Source organism: Hippichthys cyanospilos, chromosome 2 (assembly GCF_059441005.1).
Source record: "Hippichthys cyanospilos isolate Australia breed blue-spotted pipefish chromosome 2, RoL_Hcya_1.0, whole genome shotgun sequence".
Lineage (NCBI taxonomy): Eukaryota > Metazoa > Chordata > Actinopteri > Syngnathiformes > Syngnathidae > Hippichthys > Hippichthys cyanospilos.
Genome location: NC_142370.1, coordinates 15,981,390 through 16,004,852, shown reverse-complemented (window position 1 = coordinate 16,004,852; position 23,463 = coordinate 15,981,390). Strand labels below are relative to the sequence as shown.

The window sequence follows — 23,463 nt, the reverse complement described above, 5'->3', positions numbered from 1 at the left end:
CAACCCCCCAGTGTGCAATGAAATACACTAATAAAGAAAATGTTTTAATGATCAGTGTCAATCATTTTATTGCATGCCAAAAACAAATAAAACACATAACACATAGCAAGTTCACATTATTATTGCTAAAGGAGAGAAAAAATGTGAGTGAACAGTCTGTGCATCACTTGTCTTTCTATAGCATGGACTGTGAGAATGCTTGTCACATTTAATACCAAGTAGTCTATGCACTTGGTGAATTTTCAACTATACTACTTACGTCTGACCATTGTACACAATAGACTTTTGTTGTCTTGTGTCATCACACGGAAAATTTCCTGCTCCAAAAATATAAACCATTTTTGGTGTGTTTCCCACCTGCATGATTACACATGAGAATGTAAAATACTGCCGTTTGCCAGTCCTATGATTTGGTTATGCTATTGATATTTTATTTAAAGTGTAATGTTTATTAAAAATGCATTTACAATCTACAATAAATGAATATTTTTGAACAGATACAGGTAGGTCCAGCTTTACCAAAGTGCAAGAGTGACACAAAGATGCTTAAAGGTGGACCATATTTGTTTTACCTACATATCACTTTACATACGATTTCTTATTGAGTCTAGACCAGAGGTTTTTTTTTGTTTTGTTTTTTTCACGAGCAAAAGATGCAAGCTATAGTTACAGAGGCACAAAGCACAACATCACAAAGAGGGCAAAAGGAAATCAAGTTAACATGGTATTTACTTTTTCTGTTGTTGTCATAGGGGGAAACAAAGTGCTGAATGGTCTGTTTCTGCTGTATTGACATGTTGTCTGTTTAAGATGAGAACGATAACTGTAAGAATTCATGCAATTATTCCCCCTCACAATTTCTTGTGCTTCTATTAAATCGGGAGTAAGAAAAGTTGCCACACCGACATCGGCACTGATACTGATCTCTCGCTATCGTATTGCATCACGTTCTAATCAAGTCCACTTCTTTTTTAGAACCTTGAAGCGCACCTCTTCTGGCCATCATGCCCCAAGGAAAATAAGAATTTAGAGAAGATAGCAACACCACCAAAAACAAGAAAAATCCCTTATCTTCATTTGTGCCAATCTGAAGAAGCGTTGCGCCGTCAGTTGTTGTTCATAATCCACCAGGAAGCTGAGGAAGAAAGCGATATCATTTGAGCAATATGAGTGAGGTTTATCGTAAGGTTGCTAAGCAGAGAGCGTGGTGTGGCCCAAATTCTCCAAGGTCTGCTGCTCATGTAAGTGTTCTTTGTCCTTGTTTTGGATTACCTGGGAGGAGCATGGTGGAAACAATCTCTTGCTCCTCCAATGCGTCGATGATGCAACGCTGGAACGTCTTGCTGATAGATGACTGCAGGAAGCTATCAGGGAAGACGGAGAAGAGACACGTTGCCCTTCGGTTCGAAAAGAGACCTCCTTTTTTTGGCACTTCAGAGTTGACCTTTGGGAATGTGTCTTTTTGCCCGCTCACCTCATCCAGGAAAGACGATCCTGCCAAAATTCGTACATGATGAAGCACGATCTGTCAGGCAGATTCTGGACTGAAATGCTTGAGGGAGAGAGAAGGAGGAGGACAACAACGAGTGAGGAAAGACTGCAGCGATGGGAGCAAAGGAGGAAAGTCATGAAAAACAACTGACTGCAGGTTATTTTGCTGTCCGATGCTGGCCTCTGTGTAGATCTTCAGAGCTTGCCGGAACCGTTCCACGTCACACTCCTTCACCGACATTTGTCTTTGGACCAAGAGAATATTCTAGATGGGGCGCAAGCAAAACAAACAGATTAGAAAAATAATTTAGCGCTGTCTAATAACTTGTCGCGGTTCCTGTGTTGTGGCACCTCATTGTGTCATGAGAGAATGTCATGGGAAAATATTCAATTTTGCTTTAGCTAGGTTAACTGATTTGCATTCTAAAGAGCAAACACTCAATGCAGATGTGCATTTTATTTCATGTGACCTCATTAATAGTTATTGTAGAAACGGAAACACACGAGTTCAACACCCTGGAATGCTTCATGTGATCTCTACAGTACTCCCAAAACAGGACGCTTTATGTTCAAAAATGTTCTGTGAACTAATATTTACTTTTATAGGTTGATTTTGTGTGTGTGTGTGTGTGTGTGTGTGTGTGTGTGTGTGTGTGTGTGTGTGTGTGTGTGGACCAATACAATTGAAGTTTGAAAGGGTCTAAAGTTAATAAATCAGACACTGATGGCATGTTTTTTTTTTTCAACCCAAAAATACTTTTCACTGGTTAAGGGGTACTTGGCCGAAAACATATTTCACATCAATAAGGAGATAAAAGCTAAGGTCTATAAGGCTGAGAAATAAGGTTGAGAAAAACTGCACTTGGGAGTATAAACTGCATTGTGTTTTAGACAGCATTCAACCTCTGCAGACGTTCTTTCAAAGACCATTTACAGAAACGGTAACATAAAACAAATCTCACATTCGAGCGCATTTCATCTGTCAAATATACTACAAGTAAGCAATGTTTTGCTGAGCCTAATTTACTAGATAATGCATTTTTGGAATCTTTTAATGCATAGCTTGAATTCCTAGCGAAAGGCCATACATAGTGACATTGTCACTTGGTAATTTGCCCTTATGTGTACATGAATGCCGTCAAGCCCTTCTGTGGAAAGGTATCCAAAAATGCGTGATCCAATCATGTCCAAATCTCATACTTAATACTCTATTTTTTTTTAACTTTAAACCTATACAATGAATGTGTTGAGCAAGATACAGTACAGTACACATTTCAATTTCTGCAAAAATGACTCTGAAATGCAGCACAAACATTGGCCTCTCATCCATGCTCATCAGGATAAGTGACCTCAGTCAGTGATGGACCAACAGACAATACATTAGTACTGAAAGACTGCCCACTTCTGTCAATAAAACTTTATAAACCCGAATATTGGCAGTATTCGGTGTTTGAACTCCCATGTAAACACATGCACTGACCGGAATAAGCTCGTATTTGGGCTTTTAAAAACACAAATGAAATCCCTGAGTTAGCCCTTTTCTAAGCCGAATGTGCGATCGTGTTAACACAGTCAGTTTACCTCCATTGAACGAATCATCGGTTTGTGTTCTGCGCATGCTCTATCCGCTAGGAATCTGGGACTTTTTGATGTGAGAAGAGGGTCGGCGAAAACATAAGGCAGGCTGACTCACCGATTTATATGTCCCGGCGAGTGTGTCTTCTTTGAGAGGTTCAAGATGCGGACTCTGAAAGTTGGCGCAGAGGTAAGGTAAGTCATACGCAAACAGCAGCAGCATTTTATGCGAAACTCTCCACATTACATTTGCATACAAACCTCAAACTCCAGTTTGTCGATGAGGTGCTCCAGTTGGTCAACCTGAGATTCCCAGTGGTAGTCAGACTCCACGCTGACCCCTGAAACACAACATCCACAAAGGTCAACACTCGGAAGTGTCCTACTGGTCACCATCGGTTCCCCTGTAATTCAAAAACTTCAGGGGGGTGCTGGGATTCACCAGTGGTCAGCATGCCAGAGTAAGGGTCCGTAGGGGAGAGACACATGTTCCTCTGGATGCGTCGGCCCGGACGTTTGGAGACCCTCTGGATAGGCAGGTCCTCGGGCTTCTTCACCGACCTTCTCCCTGTGCAGCCCTGATCATGGACTGCCTCCGTAGCGCAGTCTAGTGATGACTGCAGGGACTGCAGTTGGGTGGAAGTCTCTCTGAGCAGGAAGCGTGTCACAAACTGACCCAGCACAGAGGAGCCTTGATACTCCTGCATGGTGGACAGCGTCAAGTCAAAGTCAAGAAAAAGGACAGTTAAACACATGTCAATTTGGCATCGGTGGCAGCAGTGTAGCGCAATTTCTTCAGTCAAAACCTGAGCACAATAAAGCCCTAATTGTTAAGGTGTGTGGCTGTGTACGCCCCCCCATACATTGGCAAAATAAGTCAAATGTTTTTTTTCTAACTCTCCTAAAAGTGTTTTTCTTCAAACCCCAATTTTAGTGAGAAATGTAGTGTGTTTATGGAGGCCATGATGTCAGATGAGTCAGAGCTGCGTGCTTTGTCAGCTTTTGTTATGGTCATTGATGCGGACTATCACAGCTGACCTTATAGTTGACACCAGTGATTCGCAGCCTTTGTTTTTTTTTGTTTTGTTTGTTTTTTTTAACCCCCTAGGAAATATTTTTGGGAGCTAAATAACCACTTACCAACACAAAGAAATTGTTGATGACAAAAACAGTGCTATGCCATTTGTGTTTGATTTATAACTACAACAACATTTGTAGTGTTGTGTCTGTGTATTTTAATTAGCAACAAAAGGAGATAAATCAGGTGAAATTATGTCTTTTATTTCTGATTGATCAGCTGGAAAGTTGTGTCAGTAATAACAATATGCATCCGTATAAAACCTAAGAAAACAAAAGCATACAATGTTGTGTCATGGATTTACTATAACACAGTGCTTCTCAAATATATTTTGCTAGATCACTAAATCGTTGGTTCTGGTTAATTATTGCATAGCCAAGTACAGTATCTTCACAGCTCATATTATATTATTACTGTATTAATATGTTATCATTATATTATTATTGCTTTCAGGTTGAAATAACATTTTTGTTAAAAAGGTGTGTTCATTTCCATAATCGTGGATATTTCGCGATATTTAAAAGGAAATATATGGTGGACTTTCTCATCAAAACTATCAAAGTGTACATCACGTATAAAGTTTCTAACTTTCGTAAAAGTTGACTTCGGAAATTAACATTGAACCCTTATATACATATCTGAACAAAAAATCAGACATGAAATTTGATTTTTTTTTTTTTTTTTACCTGGTCAAGGTTTCGACTGGGAGTGATCGACTGAACTTTTAACCGTACTGAAAGCCATCTTGCATCTCACTTGTGATGTGTTATACACTCATTCCACCACTAAATGGCAGTACAACATCCTCGTAAATTGACCCCAGGCCATCATGCAAATTATACTGTGTTCAAGACAATTGAAAAGTCCACACGTGCGCAAGCCAGGTCCTAGGAGGATGTAAACTTGAATGCCATCACCCCCTCTCCTGTGAAAAGGTATCCTAACATGCTTTATCCAATCATGTCCAGCTATCCTAATGCTTAATACACATTGCTTTTTACTTTAGGCCTGCACAATGAATGCGTTGATATGTTCATTTCCATGTTTGTTTATAATTCACGACATTTAAAAGGAAATATAAGATTTCACTCATCCAGCAAACGGCTTTCTAAAAAAGGACAAGATGACCATAGATTCTCCAACCCCATTAAAAACGTCACTAAGAAAACAATTTATGTTCAGAGCAGCCAGAAACAGACCAAAAAAAAGCATTTTGAAGGAATTTAGATGTAGAGAGGAATGATGGAGCAATGAATGATTACGTCATTCACAATTCTAATATGTGCAAATGTTGAAGTCACCCACCTCTTTAGTTTTATCCATTGCTTTCAAAATGGCCACATTTAGCTTTTCAAGCGCAGACAGCACGTTGATGTACTCCCCCACATGTGGACTGAAGTACTCTGGAAAGAGGAAATGTGTCTTCATAATGTGCGTCATTTTTGAAAAGCCATCAACATGCAGAATCAAACACAAATTTTGCAAAATTGAAATTCCACAAAAACCTTTGTACCTGACAGTTTATCGATGTCCATGTTGCTTTGGGGAAACAGTCAATGAAGACAAAAGAATATTTCAATCGTTGTTGGATTTGTTACACACCACTTCATTGGGTACACGGGCACAGCGAAATCATGTTCAGTTTCAAAGCAGAAAATCTGTTTGCAAATGCTCAGTTTTCACTGATACCCAATAGTTCTAAGGTTGGAGTTTGGAATCCCGAGATATTCAACAAATTTCTTGGCACCATTCAAAATTGTGCATTACTATGACACATTCTATATAGTATAGTATTAATTTAAAAACAGCGTTTGGAATCGGAACCAATTTGAATGCGTACCACAAACGGCTGCTTTTCAATCATATCGTTTTTCACCATAAAAGTGAAGCGGTAATTGAGCAATGCTTCAAGGTACAACGTTTCTACTGACGCTATCTTAAGTGCAGCAGTACTTAAGGCTATTGTTCAACAGTGCAAGCTGCCGCAAACTCTGCGTTTGGCTTTCAATGCAAGAAGGGAGGCTTATGTGAAACAAGGACATAATCTTGACTTAATGAACGTGTGAGTGCCAGACAGGCTGAAGGATGCGCTACAGCTGGCAAAAGCAAGAGGAGCTCACTCTGCGTTCTGTCTGTCGATGGAGCGATAAAGCTCCTGCATCTGCTCGTCTGTGAGTACCCCGTCGCTGAAGTATGACTGAAACTCCTCCAAGGACAGCTTCCCGTCATCTGAAAGCACAAAAGGTTATGACAATGTCATTAGAAAGCTACTTAGTTAACTGTGCAGCACATTCATGAGAACCCAGGTCCATTAGGCACCAGTGAATAAACACAAGGGGAATGAATATTTACGAGGCAGCAAAGCCGCATCTCAGAATCTACACGAGTGTCACTAGCTGGCTAACGACGCACCGTAACAAGATCTCGCTACCGTCTTTTCTCTCTTGGGAGATACTTGCCAGGCTGGCGGAGTTCTGTCTGCTGGGTATACTCTGAGTGCTCAGCAAATCATATTAGTTTATAAAAGGGGCATGCTGTGGTAGCATCAGAAGAGGGAAACATTAACCACCCCAATGTAAAAATGTTTCACAAAGGCTGTTTTTCAAATGATGCTTTACAAGGAACAAAGTGGAATGTTGTGCACAAAATTTGTTCCCAAGACAAATGCTAATGCTAAGGCAAAATGGGATGACGCTATTATCACAGGTAACTTGTTTTTGCGTCTAACCCTGATCTATCATTTTTAGGCATCCCCACATCATGTCACTTGCAGCTTTAAAAGTGTGTCCTGACAAAGGCCTCACAGTTTTTTTTTTTAATCCAAGTACTACAAATGTTACTGGAACGTCTGCCTAAACAAATACTGGTTTTCCACTTCTTTTTATGAAATCATTCTTAGTTTAAATATAGGCGCATTCCATAATTCGGGAGCTGCAAGGCTTTGTCACCACCGGTGCGTGACAGCAAAAGATAGTCAGCAGACAGAAAGCCACACAGCAGGCACAGAAAGATTTCCAAGCTGTGTTTCAATACAAATGTAGCAGTTAATTTACTATGTCCAAATTGTGGACTGTTGTACTGTTGATGGATGGAAGTCCCAACCTATTTATTTGTGTCCATTTTAGTGATCATTTGCTTTTGGTCAATATCTTTGGACTAATTTGAACTACCCAACCCGAGTCCGAGCGCGCTCATGGACATCATGGAATTTTCAATGATGCCTCCTCATGTGTTTGAATGAGATTCTATTCAATTTGCCGTCTTGCTGTGAGAAAAGGGGAATGAATTGAAAATTAAGCTTCAACTTTGCTTGATGAAACAGTTTCTTACTCTGCTTTGGCCACGGACCCACAGGGAGGAGGACTCTACCTAACCCATGTGACTATGTGTGACCTTACTGGTTGTGCCAGGAAGGACGCAAGGAAGGTCACAGCGACAGACAGTTTGGCTCAAGTCATCAAACTAACTACAGTATATGTGCCAAAGATGACTAATCGAACAAGTTGTTGTATTTTTGTCTCCTCTAGATGACACTGTTGGCTAAAAGAAAGCAATTTTAAAAATGAAAGCGTAATATGCGTTCAGTCCTTCAGTATGTTGAACAGAAAGGGTTATCTAGCAGAGTCAAAAAATACAACTAGTTCAATGAGGATCTCGAAACCTCAATTTCTCACCATCACACCATGGAGAATGAAACAAAAAACATGAATAAGCTAGGTCTAAGAAGTTTAATAATGCATGTTTGTTCCTTAAAGGTTCGCCTTATTTTTGTGAATAATTGTTTTAAATGTCTTAAGAGCACAAACAACTCAAATTGAAAAACATGCGCCCCAACTGTGCTACGAATATTCGAAGTACTTACAGGGCATTCAATTATGACACCAGAGCGATTACCACAAGTCTATGTAGAATCAAAATGATTTTAGAAATGTAGAATCAAAATGATTTTAGAAATAATATACAAGCTACATTTGACACCTACTGTCATTTCAAATGTTTCTGTTTTTCTAAGTTTGCTTGTTTATTCCTTAAAACTCTTTGTACAGGTAACCTTTCAGTGCATTTCATTTGTATACCAAAGATGAAAGTTTATGGTTTAATGTCACCGAAATGGACTGCCGATTGAGACTTGGATTGAGACTTGGATTGAGACTTTGGTCAAAACCTGCCCATCGACTTTTCAGTGTTTTCAGTGTTCAATAACAACCATGTTTTCGGAGTGTCTTCAGCCTTTGTTTTCACCTTGAACATCTGCTCCGTATTTAATGCCATAAGATGTGGGAGGAAATTGGATGTGACTCATTCTGCAGCCTTTCTCCACCAACGAATTCCATTCAGAACTGATCATCACTTGGGTGGCATACTATGCGAGTGCTTGCAAAGGAAATGTGGTGGCAAACCATTCAGTCCTGGCTTTAATCCGCCCATCGTGACACAACACTGCAACACACAGCCCATGAATGCAATCTTATGCCTGATTTGCCAAACAACGCAATATTAATAGAGCTGTGCGATTATATGATTGAGAAATGTGATATGTGACAGTAAAATGTAATATACTATAAGCGTGCCAACCAGTATGCTTGAATTGGATTTTTCATTTTTTTGGACAATGACTGTTTTTTTCTGTGAAAGCACAAGCAGAAAAAAAAAAAAAAACATTTGAGTTTATTCAGCAGCTGGCTAAACAAGTAAACACACAGCAAACACAAGATTTTGCGTGCAAGTCTGAGTCCTAATAGTTATTCACCCATAGCCGAGTATTGTGGGTCAGACGCTTCCTATCCCGGGTCAATCAGTTTGTTTATTCAAAGAAGCACTACGAACAATTCAGAGTCAAATTGAAGCGATGAATCCCATCTGCCTGCAGTAATATACATATTTGACAGGCACACATAGGCTTTCAGTTTGAAATGGAAGCATGCAAGTCCCCAGTCCAAACATTGCAGCGGAGAAGCAGTGCAGTATATTGATATGCCTATCAAAACACCTCCTCGATCATTATGTAGAAAATGTGCAGTGCCCTCAGCGAATGATGGGCATCCCACTCAGTACTGGCTGGGGGAGGATACATCTCCTTCTCAACTCCTCACAAAATGTGTCCACACAAGCTGTGACGTGAAAAAAACTCAAGCCAGTGCACTTTCTCGTTTAACATTCCTTCTGTTCCACGCAGCGGGAAACCAAGAAAAGCGAGAGGAGGAAACAGACTTGAGGACTCACAAATGTGTATAATGTATATGTGTAGACTGCGGCTACACAAGTGAAGACTTTCTGAAAGACTTCTGTTGTGTTTTACACTTGTCACAGTAGAGTAAATTTGTTTTTGGTTTTTTTTGGATTTCTAATCACCTTTGGCCTGTGATTCCTACATTTCAAAATAGATGTCTGTACTTTTTATTTATTATTTTTGCCAAAACATGCTTTTGATCTATCTGGGGAAGACAATAAGGCAGACAGTAACAAAAAAGGACGAAACAAGAGAAACTGAAGTGAATTGTCCTGATTGCTCAGTATATAATCGCTGTCAGCATTCAATAACAATAAATAAAAGAAGATGGGTACGTGAGAGTGCCCACATACAGTAGGCTTTAGTACACATAATCACAAGCTGTTAACTTCTTTATATGTTTCTTACATTGAATAGGATTCAGTTTGTCTATTCATATGTATAAATACTAATCACATCAATTACTAGAAATCTCTTTTTGAATTCATTGTTTTTATGTACACTTCGAACTTGCTGTTCCTGCCATGTCTACCTGTCTTTTCTTTTCTCTTTGTACTTTCTCTCCTAGCCAAAGAAACTACTATGGCCAGCATGTTAAAAAAAAAATGTATTATTATTATTATTGGTCTAAGACCTCCTCAAGCCTGTGTGCAGCTCATCACAACTGTGTGTGCAGCTCATCACAACATTGTAGCACTATTAACAAAAAGCCTCTTATGTAACACATCCTCCTGAGGAGACACAATGCACAAAACACTCACCCATTTAGCATTTTGAATGTGATTACATGGAGACGCATGCATGAATGGAAGATTAAGAGAGAAAACATTTCCTTTTGTGTCAGCGTTGTTCTTTCCTGTCCTTGGGGCCCAATGCTGTTGTTATCACTGGGGAAGGATTTGTTATCGTCAAGTTAAAAGGGTGCAAAAACCTCACACTTGTATTGGGTTGTATTGTGTTCAAATTACATACATTTCCTTGGGTGAATTGACTATCTAGAGCACAGGTGTCAAAGTCAAGGCCCGGGGGCCAGATCCGGCCCGCCACCTCACTTTTTGTGGCCCTTGAAATGCTGATGTGACTTCAGGTTTCTGACTAAAATACCAAAATTGCAAGTTGTTTTTAACTTTTAAAAATGGGGGGAAGAAAAACAAACATTTTCTTCTTCTCCAGTTTTTGCTGGCTTCTGATATCAAATCTTGGTAAATGTGTGATCAACACACTTAAAACGTATTTCAATTCACAGTCATTCCGGCCCTCTGACAGAAACTATCACGACAATGCGGCCCAAAATAAAAATTAGTTTGACACCACTGATCTAGAGGTTAGGACATTCAAGTGGATTATAGAATACCAATCTACTTGGTTCAGATGGTCAGAAATCTATCTATCTATCTATCTATCTATCTATCTATCTATCTATCTATCTATCTATCTATCTATCTATCTATCTATCTATCTATCTATCTATCTATCTATCTATCTATCTATCTATCTATCTATCTATCTATCTATCTATCTATCTATCTGTCTGTCTGTCTGTCTATCCATCTATCCATCCATCCATCCATCCATCCACCCACCCATCCATCATCCATCCATCCATCCATCCATCCATCCATCCATCCATCCATCCATCCATCCATCCATTTATCTATCTCTCGAGCATGGTGGACGATTGGTTATCATAAAGGCTACAGCAATTCGTTTGTGAACTGGTTGCCTTCCACATTCTAACAAGACAACATGAACAGAGGGTATATTGAACAATATTAATTGTCCCATGTGTGAATGGCTGTTTATCGACAGGAGCCTTGTGATTGGCTTTTTGGGAGGTGTGGGCAAATTAACCAATATCTTTGTCAATAACATTTCAAGAAAGAGAACACAACAATTAGGTGTTTGTATATACATATATATTTTTTTTTTTACTCACCATTTTTGTCTGCCCGGCGAAATATCTGCAAAAAAGAAAATTATGTTTTAGATACAAATAAGGAGAACAGAAATAGATTAAAACACACACACACACAAAGTACAGAAATTAAATAACGAGGACCTTATCTCAATACTATTTATACTCATAAATGCCCTTCCTCATTTGGAAGTTTGGCATTACTGAGTTGAACACAAAAAATTCCAACTGATCAATTATTTGAAAATAATTGGTCAGAAAATCATTACCTATTGGTCCTAAATGTTTTTCCCTTTGGCTCATTTATGTATGTGAGCAACATACTGAGACAGACAGGACAATTAATTTTCTTCCAATTGGTGGGAGAAGACACAATTAACTCTATGTATCCGTCAGAATAATAATGTTGTGTTTAACCAAGTAGTCTTTACACCAAGTGCATTTTTGAGAAAATCTTCACAAGCTCATCATTATTTCAGTACGGTACACTTTTTAGAACATAGTTAGCCCATGTTTTTTATTTTGTTTTTATTTTGTTGTCTCATGCTACATTTTCCTTGAGTCAACAAAAGCATGGTGCTTCTAGAGCTTAAGAAGATCTTCAAAAACGCTTAGCCACTGTCAAAAGAATTCCCTCTGCCTCCCTGGAGACACTGAACGCATCACTATTGTGTCCTATTGAAGACCTTGGAAAGCGCAAACGCAGGAAGGAAGTGAGTACGGCAGCATCTTAGAGGCAGGATTCCATCGGCCTCCGGAGACATGAGTCTCTCCGCAATACACTTCATGAAGATGTAAAGTATACTACAGATTGGGCACCAGTACAGAGTGCAGTCTGTGCTGTACTCTTGCCTAAAGTCGGCTAGCATGGGTTTGATGTCACTTGCAGCTTTCACAAGCGCTATAGAAAATGAAAAGACTTAATGAGCTCGTTTCTTATCAAACAATACATCCATGAAAGCATAACCAACCGTTGCGGTAATGTGGAGTGAGAAATTATGACAAATTATGCACCTCGCTCACTCAGTATGACCAACAAAGTTTTTTTTTTCTTTCAACTCCATGGATCACCAGCAGCTGTAAAAGCTCCAGAAATGATTTGAAATATATGTGTCAATACGTGGGCATTCACATGCACATTTTTCTTAACACAACAAAAGGTCAGATTGCGAGGTGGAATGAATCATGGAAGCTGAGGTTTGCCCCCCCCCCCCCCCCCCCCCCCCTTTTGCTTCTTTCTTATTTTTGTGTAACATTGAGGTGGCTGTAATAATTTAACCTCGTTTTAATTTGCATATGAAGAATCCGTGACCAATCGCGTGACCTCACCCTACTTTTAAAATATGCAAAACATGGTGACCTAGCAGCCAATACTACCATTTCTTACATAACGGGGATGCTGTTCATCGGCTCCACATGAAATGGGATCTGACAGATTTTCACCATGAGCAGCGTAGACAAACTCCTTCTCTCACCACCTTCTCCTTCTCCTCCTTCACATTTTGACCTATAACGACCTTGGCTATAGCACGACAAATGAAATGCTGAGAAACACATGACCAAAACTAACGGCGGCGGACTTACGTCGTGGAAAAGGGATGCGGTGCGGTTGTGATTGCGATCACACCCCTGCTGCTGCTGTTTGCTGAGGTGATGCTGCTTGGCCGATTGCAGACACATCGTGATCATCTCTGTACACGCCAGCATCTTCACACTCGCCCGCTCAGGTGCACTTTGCCCGGAATGAATGGGTGGAGATGGGTGGATCGATGGGTCGGTGCGGGCGCTTGCTGCGTTGAATGAAGGTTCGCTCCGCTGTCAGGGTGAGATGGACCGAGTGAGCCTGAGCTTTGACGCCTGCGCAGTGCACACGTAATAAACTGCGCCTGCCAGATCAGCAGCAGCGCCCTCTGCTGTCCACGCCACACGCACATATTATGCCTGTGAACAAATTATCCAGAGCAAACAGTAATGCTCTCGTATTATTTATCTCACACACTTAGTTTTGTAATCAGAGGAGGGCAAAAACCGTTCAAAAGTGAAATTAAGAAAAAACCGTTGTTTCTTTTTCATATAAAATGTAAAAGTTGAATTCAACTTGCCAGTTTGGTATTTTAGCCAGAATGTTGAAGTCAAATCAGCATTTCGTGGGCCACATAAAATAATGTAGCCGGCCGGTTCTGACCCCCGGGCCTTGATTTTGACACCTGTGCTAGATAGCTAACCATTTAGCTTGTTTTCATATTTTTGAGTTATGGAAAGATGGACTTGTTGGCCACTGATGAGGTAAAAAGATCCTCAATAAAAATAGCTAAAAAAGAATTGTTAAATATACAATAATAATTCATTCATTATAACCATGATTTAGGTTAGGGTTAATTAACCAATTATTTATTCCAATACATTGTTTTTGTTTGTTTGTTTTGACAGTCAATCAATTAACCATTTATGCTTATTTTTGTTGAAGCAATAATAAAAATAATAAATACTTATTAAATAATCAATTTTAAGACAAATTAATCAATACAGTACAGCAATCTTAATGCAACTGATTCTTGGGCCGGCTTAAAAAAATGCTTCCCCCAACCCTGATCTAACAGAACCAAAATATTGGGAATGGCTTTGAGGTAACAATTTGATGCTGTTTCACCTCACTTCAAACAGCAAACATAATAATAAATTAAAAATTAACAATATGACTTATATCTTAGGGAATTGCAAAAAAGTAAAGTATAGTATCTAATGTTTGCTTGTACGGTAAAATAGAATAAGGCTATTCATGTTGTTTTTTTTTTGCTGAGGTATACTGTATGTGAATGTTATTTTATTCCATGTGTGTTATATCCTTAGCCAGCTATATATATTAATACTTTCATTATATTTAATATAAGAAATAAATTCAATAAGTAAATGATCATAGTCATACAATGTGCTTTTCTTACTTCTTTTTGTTTATGAGTGTGTGATGTGCTGCTGCTCTTGGAGGTCACCATCTCGACGGCCCAACCCCTAGTGATACTGACAAAGTGCATGGGTGGGGGTAGATGTGATCGCTTAAAGCACCAATAAATGTGTGGACTCTTTTGACCATTTGCCTACTTGCTCTTTTGAAGTTCGTCCTCAGTGCAGGTCAACAGGTAAGTCTTAAGTCATTTTAATGTTGTGTTTAGGGATCATTTTATTAGGGCAATATTAAAACCGTCCTGTTATCTGCTGTATCATAACATACTTTAAAAACAGCCCAGAAATTCTTGATACTTTCTTTTCCTTATTCTACGTTTGATTATGTTTTAGCCCACTTGATACAGCATACTCTAAGGACTATGCAGACTGGTGACACACTTGTCTGACTAAAATAGGACACAGGTGTTAAATGTGATGATTTAACAGACATGATCAATTTGTGTGTGCCAAAGGAGGGAAAAACAGCACAAGAGTTAAAACAGACAAGCTTAACGATATGTTATTCAGATTTAATTTTGTATGAACACATGTGTGTTTAAAAAAAAAAAAGCTACAGATGAGAGATGTTTCAATAGTAGCATTACTGGTGTTGATATTCTTTTGTAAATTCGCAGTGTATACTATTTTTCCAAACAACACATTAAGAAGAAATTATTTCCTTTTCTATTCTCATGTTACAGAGAAAAGCGAACATAATCACGGAGTAATTAGTTACATTTTATTTTCATTCTTTTATAAAAGTAAACAAAACAATATAAATACAAGTGTCCAACCCAGAATGAAACAGAGCAGTAACACGATTGATCCACAGTCTGCTAAAATAACATTAAGAACTAAGACATTTTGGCCTTCTTTGCTGAAAACAGCCCATTGCCGTGATAGACATCTCACCACAAGAGAAAGTCTAAGTTCCTAATTACCTTATCTTTTGACCACAGGCCAGTACAAAGCTATGTGAACCCTTAGCTGACGTATGTACAGTGTAGATTAACTAATGAAAGACAAGCATTAATGCTTCTGCTGAAGAGATCATTGATCACGTATTCATTTCGTGTTTTCGGAGCGTCGGCTAATAGTTTAGTGACTTGAATTTTAGACATGAACAAGTAAAATATCAGTAATGGCTCTTCCTAGTTGAATGCATTGTAATTCTATAAACACATGAAACTCTCTGTCTGAGGCTGAAAAGTAAAACATAGAGAATTATGGATGGAAAACTGCAATCTTGGTGGATTATTTGATACGCGCCTCATCTGATGACGTAGGTCACTCGGCACCAGAGCGGCTGCTGTGGGAAGATAAGCCCCACCCTGAAGAGGGAAGCTTCAGCTCTCAAAATGTCAGAAGTGTAGACTTCAATGATGTTGATAGCACCGTTTCAGTTCACGCTCAGCTTTTGAACTGTACTTTTCTGCGAAGAAGCGACGTATCTACATAATGCAGAAAAGGTCCATTTTCAACAGCGCAATAAAAATATTTGTTCTCTACCTTCGCTCAGAGTAGGAACAGCTGGCTCAACATGGCCGCCTTTCTTCACCACTGCCCCTTCTTCAAGTCTGCCACGAAACCATCTTTGAGGAGATCGAGCCCGTTGCTGTCTCTTGCCAATCAGTGTCCCATCATTGCACGTCAGATCAGCGTCTGCAGGTCAGCTGCCTTGGAAGCCAAGCTGGGCGCCGCTCCTGCCAGTCCTGACTGTCTCCAGCTTCCCACGCTGGAGCAAAGGAGGACATTTGCTCAGACAGCTCCTCAGGTGGCGGAGCCAGCGGTGTCAAAGGCTTGCCCTTTTGTCGCCTCCCGCATCGGGATGGTCCAAGCCAGCGCTGAAGTGCAGGAGGATGTCCGAGAGGGTAGGGAGCAGCGAAAAAACAACATTTGAAAAAAATGTTGAAATTATCGCAGTGAACTGATAAAACTGCATGTTGTTTTGACAGGTATGATGATTTCTCTGTTGAAGGATTTAAAGGAGTCCATTTTCCCCAAATCACCTCAAGGCATCACCATCAGTCATCTTCTCAAAGACAACATGGGTTTGTGTACTGATTCATCATTTAAACACAAGTTAAACAGAATTGTTATGCACAGATTAAGGTGGAATTCATCTTCACTTTTTGTGTTAGCGTCCATTTATGTCGTACCGTAGTCGTCACCCAACGCACCCGTTTGAAATTGTTTGGCCTTGGCTCGGTTCTGCCTCATTCTAATTCTTTACACCTGATCTTGCCTGTGCAGTTGGGCCCAGCTATGATTACGACAACTTCTTCTCCGACAAGATCGCGGAAAAGAAGAAGGACCACACTTACAGAGTCTTTAAGACTGTAAACCGGAGTGCCGGCTCATTTCCATTTGCTGAGGATTACTCTGTGTCCGACCGCGAGGGCGCCCAAGTGTCAGTGTGGTGCAGCAACGACTACTTGGGGATGAGTCGACACCCACGGGTCCTCAGCGCCATCAGGTCATATGAAGACGATCACACATTGATGTGGTCTGGAGTAGAAAACCATTTAGACTTTGATGCATGTTACAGTCTGTTATGAGACAGCTTTTGAGCTGAACATATCTCAAGTCAACTCAACTCACCTGCAACTCATTTATAGAGCACTTTAAAAACAGCCACAGTGCTGTACGCCACATAAAAATAGAGATATAGCATCAAAACAAGAAAGTTAAATCAATACAAATCTAGAATAATGCAGAGTCTCGTATTGAGTCAAAAGCCATAGACTAAAAATAATTTTTTAAAAAAATGTTGCAATGCTTTTCAAAGATTGAGCCCAGGGGCATCAAACACGATGAAAACAGTAGGGGTGCAAAAGTAAGCACTGTGGTGTATCATGGAAATCTCAATTTTTATCAAGTGAATCTGTCGTGCTTATGGAGCGTCTTAATTTTCTTCAGTGAGGCCCTGTGCAAACACGGTGCAGGAGCTGGAGGCACCAGAAACATCTCAGGAACCAGCAACTTCCACGCATCTCTGGAGATGGAGCTTGCCCAGCTCCATCAGAAGGATGCCTCTTTGGTCTTCTCTTCCTGTTTTGTGGCAAATGACTCCACCCTCTTTACGTTGGCCAAAATGCTGCCAGGTATAACGCTGACCACTGTGATGACTGTTTAAAACTAAAAGGTATTTGTATTATACTGTATAACACACGTCACCATGGTACCGCCACCAAAAAATTGAAAGAGTATTTCCTTCAGTCTTGCCCGCGCTTTATTGGTTCTATTCATCCGTGGGTTTTTTTCCATTTTCTCCTGCGACCCAGCCCATTCATTTTTGTCTACCGTCTGTCCGTTTTGTCTCCGCAAGACTTCAACGTCTTTTGCATCCCACCCAAACACATGAGAGATCATTGGAAAGGTCAGGTTGTCCTCTACTGAGCACTAGGACAGTAAACTAGCATGAATGACTCAAAAGATATAAACCAAAAACAAATGTCCATTACAGTGGACACGAATCGAAATATAAAATGGCCGAAAACAGCCGATTTATCTGAGGAGGGGGAATCCGACAAATGTGTGTTTGCAGGTTGCGAGATTTACTCCGATGCCGGGAACCACGCCTCAATGATTCAGGGCATCAGAAATAGCGGATCCAAGCGCTTCATCTTTCGCCACAATGACAGTCGACACCTGGAGGAGCTTCTGCGACGTTCAGACCCAAAGACGCCCAAAATAGTCGCATTTGAGACGGTGCATTCAATGGACGGTGAGGCTCGCAAAATGTACACTTTTCCCACATCCATGTCTGCACCGGTAAAGTGATTAATAAGAAAATGGGATGGAAAGTCTTTTTGTCTTGGATGACAATCTTTCGTCATCCATCATTGTGTCTTGTGGGAGGAAATTGCCAGCTTTATTTTTGGCGTCTTTATGGCGTCATAATAAAAAGCACGTAAAATGCCTCATTAAATGAACCTATTTTTGAATGATCGGACAGATCTATTCTCCAGGTCATTATAACATCTTTTCTGTGCATTAACATATTTAATTCTTCTTCTCAACTTGTGAATTTATGTCTCTAATTTCCTGTTTCCTTTTTCTGACCTGTGTGATTTCAGGTGGCATATGTCCCTTAGAGGAGTTGTGCGATGTGTCTCATCGTTACGGAGCTCTGACATTCGTTGATGAAGTTCACGCCGTTGGCCTGTATGGGGCTCGTGGAGCCGGAGTGGGCGAGAGGGACAATATAATGCACAAGATTGATATTGCGTCTGGGACTTTAGGTGAGCGTCTTAATCGGAGACTTTATTCCCTTTTTATTCAGTATTTGGATTTATTTGCCACTCTCTCCTCTTGGCAAAAGTCATTCTCACACCCCAACTGTCACTGTCAGAGTGCCAGCTTAGCTATGATAACTCACCACTAAGAGCCTGACGAGGAGGCGTTTGCATCACAGGAATCAGAGGGTTATCAGCAAGGCACCGGCGCTACTGCTGAGCCCTGCAGATAAAATAACATCAGAGGCTGTGTAGACTTTTATGGCAAATTCAAACTTGTGGATGAAAAAAAAATACTGTAAAACACACATCTTAACTTGAAACCGTTACAGCTATTGCAATGCATTACTTCCAAGTGCTTCGAGTCATTAAAATAGTTGAAATAATATATTGTAGAAGTGCACAATATCGTGTTTTTGTACTCATAAGAGTTGGAACGTTTTACGAGATAAACAATTGAAAATAAACACCTCAAATCTTTCCGTAGAGACATTTTATCTTCTCATTTAAAAATAAACTCTCTGTGCTCTCTCATTATAAAACAGGGGTAGGCAAATTCTTGCTCAAGGGCAACATTTGATTTTGTTTGTAATGAACAGCAAGGTCATTCTCAGATGGGAGAAAAATAGTTCATATGTGGTTTAGAATACATGTTTTATTTTGATTGAAAAAAAAAATATCATCATGATTTTCTTAACTAGTGTATTACTTATAGTTAGGGATGGGTGGACAACAATACCAGGCATTGTTATAGGGGTGATACCGTGCCTTATTTCAAAGTATAGGTACAAGTAGCAGTCATCCTCTTATGGAGGTTTAAAAAGAGGGATATTGATAAAATATTGTCATAATTTTAATGCATTTTAAAGGAAAATGCTATATTGGGATGTAGGTCTTACTATAAAATGACATATTTGCCATTAATTGGGAAATGTTATGTATTAAAAGTTCTTGTGGTATCAATACTTGGCATTGGTATCGCTGACTACTCAAAATTTGAATACTCAGTCTTAGTGAGTAAAAAAAAAAAAAAAAATCTATTTTTTAAATGTGAAATAAAATAACTTCAAAAATTAAAATGTAGTGGTCGATTTTGCCTATCCATGCTTTAGAAACATTATATTGTTGTTCTTGTAATTTTATCCATAAATGTCTGCAAGTCTTACTTTTTTTATTTAGTGTTTATTTAGTGTGGCTAGCATTTAAAACATAATATCTCAGCCATGGTCCAGATCAAAGTAAACAAAAGACGGACAGAACCACCCCCTGAAACATAAAAAGGTTGCTTCAATGAAACGTAAATAACAGCGCTTTTTCAGGCAAAGCTTACGGCTGTGTCGGAGGCTACATCGCCAGCAGCGCCGCCCTTGTGGACACAGTGCGATCCTTCGCTGCCGGCTTCATCTTCACCACCGCCCTGCCCCCCATGGTCCTGGCCGGAGCCTTGGAGTCCGTCCGGATCCTGAAGGGCCCCGAGGGGCAGTCCCTTCGGCGGGCCCACCAGAGGAATGTCAAACACATGAGGCAGCTGCTCATGGATAAGGGCCTGCCTGTGGTCCACTGTCCCAGCCACATCATTCCCATACGGGTATAGTTAGCCAAAAATAAAACAACAACAAAATATGATTATGCCTCACAAACCAGCGGTGATATTGCATAATGTAATATATACCCTTTGCATGTCTAGTCTCATCCGACTCTGTTGAGTAGAACAGGCTGACCGTTAAGTTTTGATTATCATTGTGACTTTTTTTCTGCAGGTGGGCAATGCAGAGCTGAACACCAAGGTGTGCGACATCCTGCTGGAGAGACACAATATCTATGTGCAAGCCATCAACTACCCCACGGTGCCTCGCGGGGAGGAGCTGCTGCGTCTGGCTCCGTCTCCTCATCACCAGCCCGCCATGATGGACTACTTTGTTGGTGAGTGGCATGTGCCAAGAAATAGCTCTTGACTTTACTGCAGGCATTGGTTGTCACTGTTACTGTCATCATGGGACAACTACTGTTGTTGATAAGGCTGTTATTTTACCAATGCTTCTCTGCACCTTCAACCCTCAAACTACGGGGCTACGTGTGCCCTAACACTAACGCTTGACTTGCTCGGTGTGCAACGGTCCTTGAGGTAACTGTCTGTTTGTGAGTTAAATATACGTAGATGATTTACTTAACTTAATGCCACACACGCACAATGACACAAAACACACATTAACACGAGTGTCCCGTTCACAGAGAAACTGGTGGACGTGTGGCAGGAGGTGGGGCTGAAGCTCAGCAACCCTGCAGCTGTTTCCTGCACCTTCTGTGACCGCCCGCTGCATTTTGACCTCATGAGCGAATGGGAGAAGTCCTACTTTGGCAACATGGAGCCCCGATACATTACCGTGTCTGCATAGAGGTTGTGGACAAACATGAGCAGTACTTACAAAAATTCATTTAAATGAACTTTATACACATCTTGCTTTCTAGTTAACAAAAAGAATACTTGTGTTAACCTTCTTACATATTATCATTTAGTAATTTACTTGACTGCTTGCTGGTTGACAATGTGGATTTGATGGAAATTGTGCCTCCCAATTTCAAAGTGTAAATCCTGCACATTGGGCACTTTCTTATCTAGGTGTGTTGGTTTGGATTCAACTAATTTGTGTGACGTTCTGTTTGTCGAGTGATTGAAACAAAACTTGTTTGGCTTCCACATCTGGAAACGAATCGGTCCACACACTGACATCATCTGATCTAATGTATGAAACTCGTTAAGGAATAAATTAAAAGATGCAGACAATCTCTATGGTAAGACGGGTCTTTATTCTTTTGTTTTCCTTTCTTTTTACAGGATCATGAATGCTGCACTTAGAATAAGGCACTAAAATTGACAGAACACAAGATGTATGAAACACAAATCTAACTAGAGCTGCAAGCAGCTATAAAGGGCCCTCGCAGACCTGTGCACGTTGGGGTATGAACAGGTCGGGGTATGAACAAGGACTATGAATGATGAAAAATTTGTTGTAGATCACTTCAGTGCAGGACTATTACCAAATATGTAAAATTTAGACAAGGTGGGACAATGTGGGTGGAGTTACTGCAGCTTTTATTGTTCCAATTTTGTGACTTTCAATGCCATATAGGCCACACCCACTGTCGAAACATCGTACTGATTTGTGGAGGGCATAAGGCATGGCCACTGGCTTTTCAGAAAACATTTAAGGGATATCACTTCAAGGGGCTCAGCAGAGTACATAAAAACATTAAGGATTTGCTATATTTTTTGCTGCCACTAGGTGGCGCTCGTACTATGATAAAAAATAGGCTTGTAGGTGTGTTTCACATTGGACTCCCATCCCATAAATGAAGTTTTGCAAACATCAGATCATCTAGGTCCAATTACAGCAACTTTCACCGTTTTGGGGAGACATCAGACTTTGAGTTTGCATAGAGGCCACGCCCTTTAATGAAAAGTCATAAAAGTTGAGAACCTTAATGTTCCAATGTGTCATAGCTTTTCTAAACATTTTTTAGTTCATTTAGTCAAACAGGCATTTCACAGTACATAAAAGTATAAAAAATGAGATTTTTGTCCGCCACTGGGTGGCGCTGTAAATGATTTGAAAGTTTATCACATAGCTGTATTATTGCATGACTTTTAAAGTCCCAGGAAAGATTCAGATGGTTTGAAGCTGTCAAAGCTGAGTTATTAACATTTTTGTCACTCTTGGCGAAGGAAGTATTAAACATAATTTGAAGCTCCGCCCCCATCTTTTCTGTCAAGAGATCTTCACGATATTTGGACTATGTGTGCCCCTCAGTTGGATAATGATTCATGGCAAAGTTGAAGGTAATGGGGTGAATCGTTTAAGAGAAAAAGGCACTAGTTTGAGACCAGCTAATGTCTAAGAATGGGACAAAACTGCACATTAAAAAAATTCTTAACAATTTTTCTGTACATCCTAGCACATCACTTCTATTGAATTTTTTGTAGGTCTTGCAGTCCTTCATTTGCCTACAAAGTTTCATAGCTGTAGGTCAAACCAAACAGGATTGACTGTAATCTTTCGACTAATTACATTTTTTGCAGCCACTAGGTGGCGCTAGCTTTAAACTGGAATATATTTTTGTCGATATGTTCAGGAGAATATTTTCATCCAATGTGTGAAATTGTGAGAAGATCAGATCATCTGGGTCAAATTAGAGCAACTTTTACTGGACAGATAAAGCTTCGGAATGAAAATGGTCGTAGAGGCCACGCCCATTATCGAAACTTCGTAAAATTTGGTGGAGGTCAGCAGGGCTGTCTAGAGGCTTTTCAGACCTAATTTCAGCGATATTACATCAAAGGGCTCAGCTAAACACATAAAAACGTTTAAAAAATGCTCTATTTTTGGCTGCCACTAGGTGGCGCTCGCACTATAACAAAAAATACGTTGTTAGGTGTATTCCGCATTGGAAACCCATCAAATATATGAAGTTTAGAAAAGATAAGACCATCTGGGACCAAACACAGCAACTTTGTTCGTTTTGGCGAGACATCAGACTGACATTTTTGTTTGCCACTAGATGGCCTTATAAGCAATTGAATATTTTTTTAAACACTTGTGTTAAGGGCTTGAGTCTCCATGTGTCTGTGAAGTTTCAGATTTTTCTAAGCTTGTAAAGCTGAGTTATAAAGGTTTGTTTCACATGTGGCAAAGTAATCATCAAAGGCATAATATAAAGCCCCGCCCCCAACATATTTGATGGCGGATCATCACAAAAATTTGAACAATTGTGCCTGACAGTCAGATAAAACATCACAGCAAATTTGAAGTCGATCGGGTCAAGCGTTTGGGAGAAAAAAGGAGCAGTTCGGGACCTGCAAATGAGCAAAAACGGGCTAAAGGTGCACATTCAAAAATTCATAACTCTCTTTCTGTACATCTGAGCATAGGGCTCGCGCTGACTTTTTTGTAGGGCTCGAGGTCCTACATAAGGCTACAAATTTTTGGAGCTCTAG

General features: G+C 40.0%; 2 protein-coding genes across 3 annotated transcripts; one reads left to right on the top strand and one right to left on the bottom strand.

The window, feature by feature from the left end:
• Positions 1–51: 51 nt before the first annotated feature.
• Positions 52–13,147, bottom strand: LOC148427567 (N-terminal EF-hand calcium-binding protein 1-like). Its single transcript, XM_088408603.1, has 12 exons — positions 12,874–13,147; positions 11,311–11,335; positions 6,265–6,373; positions 5,658–5,683; positions 5,450–5,547; positions 3,509–3,767; positions 3,328–3,407; positions 3,185–3,238; positions 1,644–1,756; positions 1,475–1,552; positions 1,273–1,364; positions 52–1,135 (listed from the first exon to the last, which is right to left on the bottom strand). The coding sequence occupies exons 1-12, from the start codon at positions 12,994–12,996 to the stop codon at positions 1,107–1,109; spliced, it is 1,086 nt and encodes a 361-aa protein (XP_088264729.1). The 5' UTR covers positions 12,997–13,147; the 3' UTR covers positions 52–1,106.
• A 1,137-nt stretch (positions 13,148–14,284) lies between these two features.
• Positions 14,285–21,255, top strand: alas2 (5'-aminolevulinate synthase 2). 2 transcript variants are annotated; one of them, XM_088408121.1, is made up of 10 exons: positions 14,285–14,426; positions 15,752–16,103; positions 16,188–16,283; positions 16,486–16,708; positions 17,152–17,336; positions 17,780–17,959; positions 18,312–18,476; positions 19,790–20,058; positions 20,231–20,393; positions 20,703–21,255. In XM_088408121.1, exons 2-10 carry the CDS (start codon positions 15,773–15,775, stop codon positions 20,864–20,866), a joined length of 1,776 nt encoding a protein of 591 aa, XP_088264247.1. In that variant the 5' UTR covers positions 14,285–14,426; positions 15,752–15,772; the 3' UTR covers positions 20,867–21,255. The 2 variants fall into 2 exon arrangements, with proteins under 2 accessions (XP_088264247.1, XP_088264248.1); XM_088408122.1 differs by having other exon boundaries at positions 14,338–14,426; positions 15,757–16,103.
• Positions 21,256–23,463: the final 2,208 nt, after the last annotated feature.